The sequence below is a fragment of the Epinephelus lanceolatus genome, chromosome 16 (genome assembly GCF_041903045.1).
Source record: "Epinephelus lanceolatus isolate andai-2023 chromosome 16, ASM4190304v1, whole genome shotgun sequence".
Lineage (NCBI taxonomy): Eukaryota > Metazoa > Chordata > Actinopteri > Perciformes > Serranidae > Epinephelus > Epinephelus lanceolatus.
In genome coordinates this window covers 30,471,741-30,487,155 of record NC_135749.1, presented here as the reverse complement: position 1 = coordinate 30,487,155, position 15,415 = coordinate 30,471,741, and the positions used below count along the sequence as shown (strand labels likewise).

General features: G+C 40.8%; 1 protein-coding gene across 3 annotated transcripts in view; it reads left to right on the top strand.

Annotated features, from left to right (window-relative positions):
- The window catches only part of pvrl2l (PVR cell adhesion molecule related 2 like), a 445,969-nt gene extending 430,910 nt beyond the window's left edge, over positions 1-15,059 (top strand). For 2 of the 3 annotated variants that reach the window (XM_033637392.2, XM_033637391.2), the window contains exons 8-10: positions 4,954-5,011; positions 7,215-7,310; positions 9,893-15,059. In XM_033637392.2, coding sequence (XP_033493283.1) covers positions 4,954-5,011; positions 7,215-7,310; positions 9,893-10,099 — 361 coding nt within the window. In that variant the 3' untranslated portion in view covers positions 10,100-15,059. Of the gene's footprint in view, positions 1-4,953; positions 5,012-7,214; positions 7,311-9,787; positions 9,811-9,892 lie in introns of all 3 variants that reach the window. The other variant, XM_033637393.2, reaches the window with a different exon arrangement.
- The last annotated feature ends 356 nt before the right edge of the window (positions 15,060-15,415 follow it).

Here is a 15,415-nt window from a genome sequence, read left to right as displayed (position 1 = left end):
CCCTGCAGAAGTAGCTTGGTAACAAATCCTGACCTTACGTTTTTGCACGAGGCAACCTCAAGACTTAGCTCCCAAAATGGCAAAAGTGTCAAAATTGAGACAAAGCTGTCTTAAGAAGTTAAACTGGGGAGTATGATTACAGGCTGCTAACAAACCCCAATGTCGTATCACCAGGGCAAAGCAGTCCAAATGCTTGATGGTAAAATCAAAGGTATCCACAGCGATTCCTTAAAGGTCCCATATTGTAAAAAAAAAAAAAAAAAAAAAAATCAGATTTCTATGTCTTTTTCAATATAAAGCAGGTATAGGTGCTATACTGTAAAATATCAAAACTCTCAGTCCACAGAAAAATGCACACAGTCAACAATCAGAAACTGTGCCTTTAAGTGAGCCGTCAGGATGTCTGTGAAGTTGTGATGTCACAACCAAATATATAGACCATTCAAACTTGAAACATACACATTCTCAATGGGTTCCTTTGTATTTCCCATCAGAATGTGTTACATTTTAAGTGCACTTCATCAAATACACAGTTACAAAGTGCTACACACACACACACGCACACACACACACTAAAGTTATAAATCAATGAGTAAAGTGAGTAAAAATAAATTATAACACAAACAAAAGCTTAACACATGAAGAAGCTCTATGGACAGGCTTGTCTACAAAGTTGGATTTTAGTAGATGCTTAAAACAGTCCAAAGATTTAGCTAATCTGATTGGGGAGGATTGTTCCAGAGGGTTGAGGCTAAAACAGCAAATGCACGATCACCTTTTGTTTCGCATTTGGAGCGGGGGGTGGATAAAAGGCTGAGATTTAAAGATCAGAGTTGTCGAGAAATAGAATAAGGATGAAGGAGATCATAAATGTAATTGGGGGCAAGGTTGTGCAGTGCCTGCTTTATAATCAACAGGATCTTGTAGTTTATTCTGAATTTTACAAGAAGCCAGTGGAGGGATGCAAGAACAGGTGTAATGTGTGACTGACAGCTAGTTCTAGTTAATAGCCTGTCAGCTGCAGAGCATCTTGACTGAGGCACGTGTGGGGAGAATTACAGTAATCTAGACAATAGAAAATGAATGTGAATGAGTGTGAATTAACAGTTAAACATCCATAGAAAACAACATACATCTGACTATAGAGATATTTCTTAGCTGAAGGAGACAGGACTGCACAAAATTATTAACATGGTGGTCAATAGTCATAGATACCAAGATTCTTAGCAATACTTTTGTTGTTTGAGAAAGGTAGACCAATTAACTGATGAACTGCAGTGTATGTGAATGACATCAGCTGACAGGGAGTAAACACGGACCCAAGCTGTTGTCTACAGTAGCAATGCAATTTCAGTGAAACTGTCTATAAAGATAGAAAGAGCCGTTAGTGTCCTGACAGCAATCACGCTGCATTGCTTTACATCAATTTTGTTGCATCTGTTCACACTGAATCCGTAAATATTGAACTCTGTTACATCCTGTAAACAAGTACTACTTTAGGGGAACACCATTACTGTATGCCAAATGATTAACGTTAACCCTGTTCAGCTCTAACATACTCTGAACTTGCTACTCTCAACCAACTGCTACAACTGACAGCAAAAAATGTAGCACGGGACTTTGATAGTAATTGCCAATTGTAGTACACTAGAGAATGTAACTGCCGTCTCCTTATTATTCAGTCCCAACAATACTACTATCCCTGATTGTTGTAGCTCATACCACCTTCTCCACTTTGTAAAACAAGCTAGCCTAGCTAGCAAGCTGTACTGCATCGCATCTAGACACGGGAAGTGTGTCTCAAATCAAATAATTCCATTAGTATACTTCCTTGTAGTATACTAAGTGCGTAAATTTCGACAGGGTAGTGTTGTCTCAAACCAAACACAGCCGTTGTGCACTCACCGGAAATGACGACTGCAAATTTGCTAGTTAGCAAACTAGCATTAGCGTTCGTGTTATTGTTCGCGGCACCAAATCATTACAGACTGCTAAATTATCCCAATAAACATACTACCGGCTTATACCAGACAACAGTATAGTGGTGCTTAGTGCAAAAAACACATATATTTGTACAATGCAGCGACCTTCACAGTCGCACAGTCCTTGGCCGCTATTTCCAGTTTGAAACGTGGTCCCTCCGGTTCCGCTATGTAGCCAAGATGGCGACCATTGAGGGCGAGAAGTGTCCATAGTTCCTGTATTTTTCCATACTTCTCAGTGTGAACGCGCTTATGCACTCAACATATTAAGTGTAAGTACAGAAGTGCGCGATTTGAGACACAGTGTTACAGTCATTACCCTGTTTGCAATTACGGTGCAGAGATGCTGAATGCACAGATGTGAAAGACATGCAAATACTGACCAGTCAGGGAAGACTGGGCTGTTTTTGGGAGGGGGGCTTAAAGAAACATGCGTTTCACACAGGGTGAATACACATATATTCAGGCAGACAGTTTAAGAAAAATAAGGTGTTTTTTGAACATTAAAGAATTTCAGCTTGTTCTGGTAGAACCCCAAAATACAAGTATGAACCTTAAAATGAGTATAATATGGGACCTTTCAATCACCACTTTCAGCTATTGTCCTCAGGGCAAAGGTGCAGAGTCTCCTGTGCACATCTATGGGAAATCATTTGTCCCTGTTGCCATGAAATGTCTTACTCAGAAAGGACAGCCACTTTCTGATGCCAGCTTGCTATGTCAGCATACAGCACTTAAAATCTATTTATTGAACCTTGATTCAGTCCTAACTGCTGCTCCGTTTAATGTAGCTTTCATTCTATATTGTGCTTTTAAGTAAATGCATTTTGAGTGTGTCCTGTCTGGATGTGATATGATGTGTTTTAATGTACCCTTTCTGTAAGCAGATTTTGCACATGCAAAACCAAAGACAAAGTTTTGCCTTTTGCATGCAAAAAGTAGGCAACAAAGTCTTTTCTGTTCTATTTTTATTCTGTTTTTAAATGCTCACCCCCTGCAATTCCTCCCCTGGGCTACAGCTGCAAAGTAGAATTTATCAAATGTTCCAAGTTTTAATTCCAGTCTAGGAGGCGAGTTTCCAAACTGAGACTTCCTGTGGAACAACAGGGTATACAGTGAATTAACAAATTAACAGTCATTGTTGCCAAGTCACAGAGGTTAATTTGATTCACACTTACTGAATGTTGCAGACAAGTTGCTGATGCTCTAATGTGTGGCCAATTCAATGATAGAGTAAACCACCGCCGCTGTACGCCGCGCGTCAAAACGCCTGCCTCCATTATATTCTATGAACCAACCCACACTGGCGCCGGCCGACGCGCCACGCCGCTCTGCTTCAGCCCACTGCTCTATTTCCAGCGCAGCCGGCGCTCATGGCGGCGCTGCAAGAAAAGCCTTTTATGTACGTCTCATCTCGTAGGATCAACTCTGGTTGTTTCAAATTTGACAACTTTGATAAGAAACTCACCCATGAAATTCAAGTTGTTGTTGCCTCTAAGTTTTTCCTCTTCTTCCTCTGTTACTAGCAGTTGGCAACCGTTGGCAACTAGTGTAGGTACAGCCACCTAGCGGGCTGGGGTGGGAAATACATGTTGACGGTGCCGCTGCGCGCCGCTGCGCGCCGCTGCCAGTGTGTGTTGGGGGGCGGCCCTTGACGGCCACAGCGTCGCGCCGGCGGCAGTGTGTGTTGCACTTAAGATGGAAATCACAACAATTACCCAAAATGATGATTGCAAAGGTCAGGCTTGGAACATATACAGTATATATAATCCTTTATGGTAGGTTTTGGTCTGAACTACTCTCACTCTCTGCAGACAGCTGTTTCATGCATTCTAGTGTGACATAACATACGCGTCAGCAGCGGTTTACAAACAGTAACAATGGCATAACATGACAATAACAACCATGTACCATCTCTGTTATAAGGCAGCAGATCTTAAGGAGCTCCCGGACCTCATTGTTTTCCCAGTTTGTGTACATGTTTTGGCTGCTCTTCTTCTTGGAGTTAGTCACTAACTGAATTCCAGCTACTTTTTAGATCACCTTCAGTGGGTCGCATACAGAGCACATCGTCAAAACATCCATGATCACGTCGTGCCATGTCCCATTTATACAGACATCATTCTGATGCCCCCCATTCTATGATTGTACCTTTAATACAGAACGGCAAGACAGCATAACAGCGTGAAATTCCTGCCACGAAGAAGCATTGTAAAATGGGCTATTGTCAACTGGTATACTACATTACTTTAGAAACTTTGATATGATATATGATACAGTGCAATACGATACAATACGATACGATATCATACGATGAGATATTATGCGATACGATACAATGTGATATGATATGTATGAAATGTGTATTGTAACGTATTCATGGTTTGTAGAGATGTACAATGCCAACACTTGTGGTGACTGAGCTGTAAATTGGTAATAATAATAAGGAAGCCACAATAACAAGTTATAAACCTGCCGAGACTGAGACTCAGTATCTATGTAGCTTTTCATGATGTATTTCTGCCCCTAGTGGCCAAAATACTAATGAGGCTTTTAAGAATCCCTGGGCTGATATGAAGCGAGAAGTGCCTTATATTGTTTAGGTCTCCACTTCAAGCAGTGCTGTGTCACTGAGGGCAAAGAAAAGTGTTCTCCATTATATGCTCTCACTACAGATGTCTCTGCCAGTACAAATACATATCTATAAATCAATCCCTGCTTCTGTCTTCAAGTGCAAAAACCTTTAAACCACACAGGACTCACCACCGTAATTAAATATCTTTTCATTGTAATTTTGCATTTAAATAGTCATTAATAGAATCTGGATTGAATTACAACACAATGTCTTTAGAGCTCCATACTTTCCATATCTGTTACTCTTAGCAATCCGACTTTGTTTGGTACAAAAGAAATCAGTTGTCTTAACGGAGCAGCGATCGGTACCGCATTATCTTTGTCTCTTCTCCATCAGGGGCCCCCCCAAGCACAAGCCCCCTCCCCCTGTGAAGGCCGGCAGCTCAACAGAGATGGTGAGTGGTCGACACGAATTCAAATCAATCTTTATTGTCATCACGATTATATTACACACACACACACACACACACACACACACACACACACAAATACACAGCCGCAGTCCATTTGGACAGTCATAATGGGGCTAATGGCTATTGATTGGAGATCTGAGTTGGCTTATGTGTGTCGAAATAATTAGCTTGGTTGGTAAAGAGCTCCATTAGAGCCCTTCTTTCCTCCTCCTCCTCCTCCTCACCATTTTATTCCATCATTCGATCACATTTTGTTGTGCTCGTAACACATTATGTAATGAGACTAAAACTCTGCAATTTTATGTTGATTAGATGTATAAAAGATGTCTAAATGCCTGTTAATGCCCAGCTAAGATGGGGTTCACAGGGTTCAACAGTGAAAGTTTATTAGAGATCTGCACGGTGTCTTGGAGAGCACCATCTGTGGAACATGATTAAAATCAAGCATTACCTCTACCAGGCTATTTCTGAGTCCAAATCAAGCCTCTTGTACTTGCAAATTTCTCTTTCAAAGCTATATATATTTACAAATAATCCCTTGAATTTGATACAGTGTTTAGTGTTGCACACAGTATAACATTTTCTGTACCATGGTCTGGGTAAATACTTAATTCTGGTTGGCTGCAGGGTGTCCGTTAAAAACTGATAATGGACATGTACTAAGTAGTTCCGGTAGAACTGTCTCTTCATTGTTCTGAATGAATGTGCTGGCTACAACAGTATCAGTATCTGTAATCTGTTTGCAATTAATTTAACACACTGAGAGTCAATGCCTCTGGACACTGTAGGAAGGCTGCAACAAGCAACAGGTACTAGACTGCCCCTCTGAACTTAAGCAATGCACATCCTGTCCGCTATTCACCTCGCTACTTCAGGCTGCAGCCGACAGTAACATTATACATGATGTATCTTTTGTTCATGAAAATCTTGATTTGATTAGGGGACAATGACATGGCTGAATATCCAGCTAGTCTTGTTGTTTATTATTTACTGTTTGTCAGTTGTATGCAGTGTTATTGACCTTGAATCTTGCTAGGATGACGTTAGCTTTCTGGCTAATAGCTGGGTCAAAGAGTTCCATGAGCTGGACGAACTTGAATATCTCCCATTGCTAGGTCATAGTTAAGGTTCATCCTATTTACTGGAGTAGTGAATAACATTTCCATTGCATAAGAACCTTACGGGGTGGCAGTGATTGTTCCAGCCAGGTATTAGGTAAACCACAAGGTCACAAGATATGACTTGTGAAAAACTCTAGATTTTGTCTGCAAAAAACATGAAAATATGAAGAAATATTCTTACTTTTTATTTCTTCAATAAGTGACCATGGTTTAAGCAGGATAATGGCCTTTGACATGTCCATTATAATTTTTTAACGGCCATCACAGAGGCCGTTAAACAGTGATAATGGACACCTCATCTGGCATCATTCCTTACATATACTATTCTAAGTATTTGTTACTGGTTAAGCAATTTAGTTAAGGTTAGAAAATGTTAATAAACTTATTGTGTCTCAAGTCACTGTGGTCTTTTACTGTATCAAACCAGACCACGATCTTTCCCTCACCTCATGTGGCCACAAGTGGTAATTACAGGATCATTTCCATCATTTTCTTAAAGGAACAGTGTTTATTATTTCAGGGGATTTAGTGGTGTCTAGCAGTGAGGATTGCAGATTGCAACCAGCGGAAACTTCTCCCAGTTAGAAGTCCTTCAGTGTTCATCGTTCAGGAGGTTTTTACTGGTAGACGAATAATCCGCAGGGGTCTTTTCCTCTCTAGAACAAACAGACCTGATTATTATAACTGGTAAAAATACTGAATAAAAAAGTTTCCCTTGTTTTTTTTTTAAATCTGTGAACTCACCTATTAATTTCATGTTTCACAGCTTGTTAAAGTTTGCTAACATTAGCCACTGCTCAAACCATACCAAGTAAGGCTGTAGTGATAACACTAATGAGCAAGGGTGCTTTAAATTGCTCATGAATTCAGTGACATATTTTTAATTGGACCAATGTTATTTTTTTCTTTCCAAGGCTACAAGGTCTCTACTTCAGACTCGGATCTACAGCTCTGTTATCTTATTTTAATGCATTGTTTGAGCTTGTCTCTTCTCAGCTGTATTATATTGTATTGTTTTCTGTTTTGTTGTCTTCCCTGTGTTGATGTGGTTTCTGTGCATGTAGCTGAACAAGCCATCAGAGCCTCCCACGGCCACAGAGACAGCACCTCTCAGCCCAGGAGAGGTTTACTACGAGCCCACAGGGGGAGAGCCTGTCACGGTAACTAACACAACACAACACAAACACATAAGCATGTTTTTGCTCCCTGACACATGAGCCACATTCTGTCACAGTGGGCTCCATATCTGTTTGGACAGCTACTGACTGTGTTGTAGGGACGCCATGGTGTTTGTACTTTGCACCAATCAATCAAATTATATTAAGTTCTATATAATTACTGATGTTAAAAAAAAACCCTCATCAATCTTCATTTTGATGAATAATAACATAAACTCAATGATCCTCAGTCTTTCATACTTGAATATTGAAGTTTAATTACAACGCAAATCTGATATCAGAGAATCCTTTGACACAGCACATGCATGGACAGAGACAAAAACTGAGATTTCAGAACAATCATTTCAGCCTTTTACAGTGTCCGTTCTTCGTCATTCAGATCCTCCTGTCACCGGACAGGTCTGACAAAGTGAGTGTGTTACTTAGAAGCACCAACAAGGTCAACCTCTTACCTTCCCAACAGGCAGGAGCCTTTCAACAGATGTCAGTTTCAGCTTATTTTTGCTTTCAATTGCTTATTATCTGACTAATCAGTTCAACACCTTTGAACTGATTTTAGTCCTGCGCTCTATTGACTCAGTGAGCTTTAGCGCCACATTTTTAGGCACTATCCATTTAGGGAGGGTGAAATTTTAATGTGAATGCTTTTTATTTCATTTTATTTTATTTCATTTAATAGATGTATTAAGAGAACTGGATACAGCATTGGCAGCAGGGCCGCTTTCAGTCCTATAACAATTGCTTAGTGGCGCATGATGCCAAAAAGGTTCAACTGCCGCATATAAAACTACCAAGATGATCGGCACACAGTGTTGCCAACTTAGCGACTTTGTCACTATATTTAGCGACTTTTCAGACCCCTCTTGCGACTCTTTTACAAAACAGTGACTTGCGACAAATCTAGCGACTTTTTCTGATGTTACTGGAGACTTTTGGAGACTCTGACGTGAAAGCAGGTATTGTTCTTATTCTTCTCAAAGAGCAGTGGATGCTGCCGTGGGCCCCTCCCCCATCCCAAAGCACTCACAGTCAGAGCAGGAGATGTTAACCCCTCCGCGTCCAGACTGCAAGTGAATCGCGCATGCGCGGAGCCGCCACTGGCTAATCCCGACCTGGCTTACAGTCAGGGCGGGATGTAAATGTAAAATTTTTTTTGTCTAATATAAATCACTGAAAGAAGGTTCATTTGTAGTTCTAAACATATTCAGGGTGTTTTTTACTCAGTTTTTGTCTCTCCCACGACGTTATTCCTCTCTCCTACAGCAGCCATTACAATTACATGCATATGGACAATTATGCAAATTAGGTGATGATGTCATTTAGGGACTTCTAGCGACTTTTAGGACAGCCAATAGCTACTTTTCTTACTGGAGAGTTGGCAACAGTGTTGGCACACCATCTGCATTGTGCTGGCCATAGAGTAGGTGCACTCGAAACTTATGGTGGCTAAGTTCAAGCTTCTTACTTCCACTAGCAGAATGGCTAACTTCTGGCTTAGCACTCTGCTAACTTTGGATAAAATTATTTAATCTTGGCAGTTCTTTTAGACTTTCCAAATGTTCTTGGACCAATGGATCAAATCCCAATAGTGAAGAGAGTCATTTATCCACAGATTTACAGATGTTCCTTCCCCAATGTCAGTCAATGGGGAAAAGACTTTATGGTCTGCAGGGCATCGCATGACAGAGCTCAGAGGTTGCATTACCACTGTTTGGCCACTATGAAAATTGGCTTCCACACTTCCTGGGGGCCAGCCTGGGTTGGGTGCGAGCTAGCTAGCTGGGGGGGCTCCTTCACACCTCCTCGTGGCGAGACCACACTGCTGTGGAAACATGGCCGTCACCCTCCAGTCTTCCCCCTGGTAGCTCCTGTGGGTAAGCAGCTACATTTTGAGCCACAAAACCACTTCAGCATTGATCATTAACTTAGGTTAGCACAACTAGCCATGCTAAAGGAGGTTTGCAGCTCAAAATTGAGCCACATGCTTAGCGGGGCAACCTGGGTGGGAGACCAAGGGGTGGGCACAATGTTTCCACAGCAACGCTGCTGGATCAGGACAGCGTTACTAGTGATAATTACCAAATGAGTGGCACCGCTAGCTAGCTCCCACCAGACCCAGGTGGTGTGCAATGCAGTAAACTGAAGAGTGGCAAAAATAACCTATAAACCGACATGCGTAACAACCAAAAATATTCTTGGCTGTTAACCAGTTTGTGGTTAACCATTGACATCCCTACTCTACACATAAAACATGCTAAGTGTGAAGGGCACTGATGTTTTTCAGGCCAATGCACAAATTCAACATTCTTATGAGACACAGAATCAAAAAATTCTTTATGATTTAAAAATCCCTTCACAGTTACTAAATCTATCTAAAATTGTATTGTTGTGTGATTGTAACTTGAAAATGAATGTCTGTATTTTTCCTTAATATCCCTTAATTCTCCTGCTATGTAAAGAAGTTATAATTCTACCATGGAAGGTGAGTCTTCCTGTGATTTATATTGATCAACTTTAATGTCATATAGTTTGTATTCCCCTGAAACGTGAATGACGTCTTTCAGAACCTGGATGATGAGACCACCGGAGCCCTGAACGGCGGCGCACCCCCAGTCCTGGACGACTCGGCTAAATACGACAAAATCAACGAGCTCAAAGACCACACCAGCGACGGTCACCATGGCAATGACTTGGATTCATCAAATCACGAGCCGCCGGCCGCCAACATCTCCCGTGGCGAGAGCTTCGTATCTCCTGCCATGTACGTGTAGCCATGGCATCTAGAGCACCACATCACAGTATATGGGCCAGTTCCAGATCACCTAAATCTGCATGAAAAGCAAAGGCGAGCACACTCGTTTAAAGTTTAAACTCCATATGATGACGTTTTCCAGACAAGTTTCTTTTCCTTTGTCAGGCACATTTAGAGGGTGTTATATTTTCATTTCTGGGGAAGCCACTTATGACTAGTAATGTTGGTAAGGGTACTTATCTTTTTTTTAACTCTGTCATACACACTTTTAATTATCATTACACTGCAAGTATCTGTCAAAGCAAAAATAAAGAACAAAATATTAAAGCAAGATGCACACACACACACAGTAGTTAATATCAGACAAGCCATGCAGCCATTGAAATCATGTGTGTTGCATATGATGAGGCGGGCTTTTACAATATGTTAATTACATGCTTGAGAGGTATTGCAGTGTAGGTGAACTGGAACACTACCCTCAGCTAATTAACACACTGCGCTCTGCCTGTGTGATGCTTGCAAATCAAAATTTCCACCAAAAAAAAAACAGCAAGACAGCAACATCTTCAGTGGATTCAGTATGAAATATTATATGCAACATTTTGTGCCATAAACATACAATGTCCCCATCGCAAAAATGATTGTTTTATGTGAAGCTGCCAGTCCTGGGCTCTTCTGTTTACAGCCGTGGAAAGTGATTTGAACATCTTCTCTCCCTCTAAGTAAGGATAAAACATAAAGCTCCTGTTGCAGCCTTGAGCAGCAGAGAAAGTAAAAAATACCATCTTTGAAATCCTTTCAAAGTATTTTTCTTCCACGGTTAGTTGGTTTTGAATTACATACTAGCTGAATTTGGTCCCAGGAAGTTCAAAGCCTGATCATCTGGCTCTCAAAGGAGCTTCAATTAATCACTCAAGATGTCTGAAAGTATTTCAGTTATTTATCAGCTCCTACAATAACCCCAAAAAGAAGCAGCCTTTCCCACTCTTAACCAGGCTACAGTCCAATAAAAAAACATTCCACTTTATTATGTTGTCAAAGGGCCTCATCTGTCCCCGGAGCACCAGGCTGCTCGTTAGCACTAACGAAGGGGAAGTGACATCGTTTTGAAGCTCTGTAACCTGGCAACATTACATGATTAAGATTCCATGATTTATAATTGCAAGAGTTGGTAAGGCTGTGTGTCGGGGAGATGAAACTTGGTTTACAGCAAAGCACACACACCACAGGGTTCTTTTATGCACACTCACACACACACACACACTTACAAATACACAAAAGCACCAATGTTTGTATTCAGTCCTCCTCTAATGAATCACACTAATAAGGCTGAGGGAACATTGTAAGGAATGTATTTTCAGAGTGTGAAAATGCTCAGCATGTATTGGAAAATACTGCCATTACAGCCATTTTAATAGATTAAAATGGTTACACACTCTGATATATGCAGAACATTTTACATGTGTAGAAAATATGCATTTTAATCGACTGTCCACTTAAAGCAAAAATGAAAAAAAAAAAGTGAGCATCAGCTATGCCTGGCTGAATCAAAAATTGGTCTTCATAGATGTCAGATGGTACCAAATGCTGAACAAACAGTGTAAATACTATTGATAATATTGATGAATAATATATTGTTGGTGAAATGTGTACACATAAAAAAATAAACAAAGTGTAGGTGTTATCAGTGCCTCTGTACAGGGGATGGAAGTTTGTTTAATGTCAAATTGAGCGGTTTAAAAAAAGTGTATATTACTATTTTACTTTTCACGGGTACATTGAGGTTGTCACTTATTACTAAAATGTTTTATTTGAATATATAAGAAAAAAAATGAAATGGTGTGGATTTTACTCCTTGTTCATATTACTCTGCATGGCATGATCGGTGGCTTGTTGAAACACTTTCCCAAGGCTGTTTGCGGAATGATCTTCTCCATTTGTAAAAACATTTTTGAATGTCAAAAAAAAGCAAGCTGTTTTTTTTTTGTTTGTTTGTTTGTTCTTTTATATCCATCTCAATGTCACATTCATGCACACCACGAGCACAAGTCCAATTTAAGTTGAGAGAGCCGGAGATTTTTGTTTTATTTTTTGTTTTTTTGTCGTGTGACAGCTCAGCAGGCTTCCTGGTTTTATCTTTAGCGCCGATCCGAAAATGTAGTCAGCGTGGAATCGCCATCTCTTTCGGCCACAGTGTGCAGTACACACAGAGATACAGAGATGCTCCTCTCCTTTCTAATATTGAGCTCTTGCTTGAGACCTCGAGGCACACAAATCTTCCTGAGGTATAAAGTGGACAGTCGGATGACAGGATGTGGCTAACAGCACCAGTAAAAATCACCCACAAAAGCACAGTCAGATGGTGGATGCAGATTTGTTAAGAGTTTGGTCTAAAAGTTGATAGAGATGGAAACAGGAAGAGAGACACATAATTGGAGACATAAAATCAAACTGACAGAGTAATGAGATAATAGGAGGGAGGCCTGAAAAGATTACAACAAGAAATTTCTCATCACAGCTTTCACTCTCTGCGAGGTCGGCACAAAATGCAATATTTTAGTTTTTAATGACGTATGACAATCATCTGTTTATATTCAATTGTTGCTAGCTTTGGTGGGGAGACATTTTTTGGCTTTATATATTTGTAGTTATTATAGAAGTACCACTTTTTGCTGCATGTTCACAGAAATACTGCTACACCTTTGATCCATCCTGAAAAGAGGCACAGCTTTGTTTTACTAGTTTTATTTGACTTCGTGTAATAATGACAGACGACACATAGACTGTATATAAAGATGGGCAACTCTTCTCCACTTACCACTACTGTGCAAAAATCAAGCCAAAATATCTCGGATACAGCTGTTGCCATCTTGCTCTGGTGATGTCAATTGGAGTCACAGTCTGCGCAGTATCAATCTCCATGGTGTCGAGTTCCCGCCTAAGCACCCATCCGACCAATCGCGAGCAGCGCCCTTCATCACAAGCACACAGATTGGCACACACAGCTGTCAATCATGATGTCAACCCCCTTTTTATGGCATCACATAACTAGTTAAAAACAAACTTATCCAAAAGGCAATCACTTGAACATACATCAACGTGATGGAGTGTTAAGTTTGGCTCATGTCCCATCCACTAACATGGAGGAGGTGGACTGTAAGACCTATGCTGCAGCCAGCCACCAGAGGGCGATCAAGATGTTTTGGCTTCACTTCTGGGGAGCTGTCATGTCATCCATCTTTTTTATAGTCTGTTGGACGCAAATTTGCGGATCTCAGCATAGTGAAGGAATGGCCCGCCCCACCTAACCAATCCAACCATTGGAGCCAACACTAGCCCATCGTAGATAGAGTAGGGCGGGTAATTTCTTCACTATCCTGGGATTCACAAATTCGCCTATGGGATGGCATGTCAGCTCCCCAAAAGTGAAGCCAAACATCTTGATCGCCCCCTGGTGGCTGGCTGCAGCATAGGTCATACAGTCCACCCCTTCCATGTTAGTGGAACCTGATGGAGATCGCTATTTCATAGATTCCGGCTCCAAATGACGTTATCAGCGCAAGATAACAGCAGCCATATCTGCAATATTTTGTTTTAATTTTCATACAGTGGGAGTGAGTGGAGACATGTTGTCCATCTTTACATACAGTCTATAGTTACCATCATTAATGTTTACAGACATTTGAATCTGCAGTATAAATTCAGGACAAATGCGGGATAAATAGGGAATTCTATAATATGCTGACGGTGTAAAAGTTTATTTTGTACTTTTTGTGTCTGCGATGTTTTGATTTTTTTACTAAAGGGAATGTCTGCATGCTGCATGGACCAATGAGATAAAAGTCCAAATATGCCAGAAGATTTGGACCACCATGACAAGTGCATGGCTTTTGACTTGCTTATGGTGCAGTGTCAGACAATCACATACGGTGTATTATAAAGCCCTGCCACAGAACGAAAGCTGTCATAAGGGAGAATTAAGTGTGACGCTTTTGCTCTTTTGTCTGTAATTTAATTTTATTAAATGAATGAATATTTAGTTTTCTGTGGATTAATGTATTTAATGTGTTTGCCAGCGGGCTGCTGTTGATAGATTGAGCATAAAGGAAAAGGACAATCATTGGGACCCATTATATCAGAGACCAATGACTCAGCAAACATTCAGTATTGAGTTTTAGCTCTGTCGTTTCATTTGGGGGATCACTCAGTTTTACCCAGAGCCTTACGTTTAATAGAGTTGCTTCATTCTGAGGTATCTTGAATTAGAATCTCAACATCGCCAGGAATGCAGTCATGAAACTGTCAACTAAAACGGAAATTGCAAAGAAAAATGAGCTCTGAGTCAGTTTACAGGCGGTATTTGCCCAAAAAGCATGAGTCAGTTATGCAGTTAGAGGGTGATGTGGGGGAACTGCAGTGATTTCAGATGGGTTAGGTGTTATATCAAGGCTGTGAGTCTGTCCCGTCTGTGAGAGCTCCAGCGTTGCATTTTGGCCAAGGTGCTTTGCTCCCCCCGTTACGGGTTTGATGCCAGAAACACAAGCTGTGAATGTCCTCAATAACGCAGTTCGGTCTGAATGCGGTCCTCTCCCTCGTTTGCCCTCTTTCTTTCACCCCCCCCTCTCGGTTCTCTCTCTTTCATCCATTGTCATCACAGCTTTTCATCACAGAGCCAGACGTGCCTTCTTTATGTTATTTTTAGCTTTTCAATTCTCACACTTTTTGTTTGACAGTAGAACGGATGATGAAAGGGGGAAACACACAAACACATGATGGGTTTGACATCGATAATGGCAATGCTAAAACACACACACACACACAAACACACTGGAGATGTAATCATATTTTTGTGAGTGTTTATCAATTCTTTCATTTATTTTGTTTAATCACAGATCAATTATCATTTTGTATGCTTTTTGGGAAACCTATTGTACATGTTTTACAGATCATTGTCTTGTCAAATAAAATGTAAACCGAAAGGACGAGCAGTCGTAGTGGTTATTACCTCTGTCAGCTTCCCAGGATCAACCTGAGAGAGAGCAGAGCAGCATGCCGGCAAGTCCAAACGTCTTGTAAATATGCTCAGGTAAAGAGTAGATTTAGGTAGAGTGAGGTGATTCTGTTTGTCAAGGTTTTTTGTACAATCTGTCATCTTAAACTGGAGACATTTATATTTTAGGCCAAGACCAAGTCTTTACAATTTAAAATATGTTTAAAATTTCTTGGCTCACTTTCTTGTAGTTTGTCCTTTTGTCCTGCTCTTGCAAGTTTCCCTGAAGGTAACAGGAAGTACAAATAGCCCCCCCTGGTCAGGGAAGAAGCCAGTCGTATTATC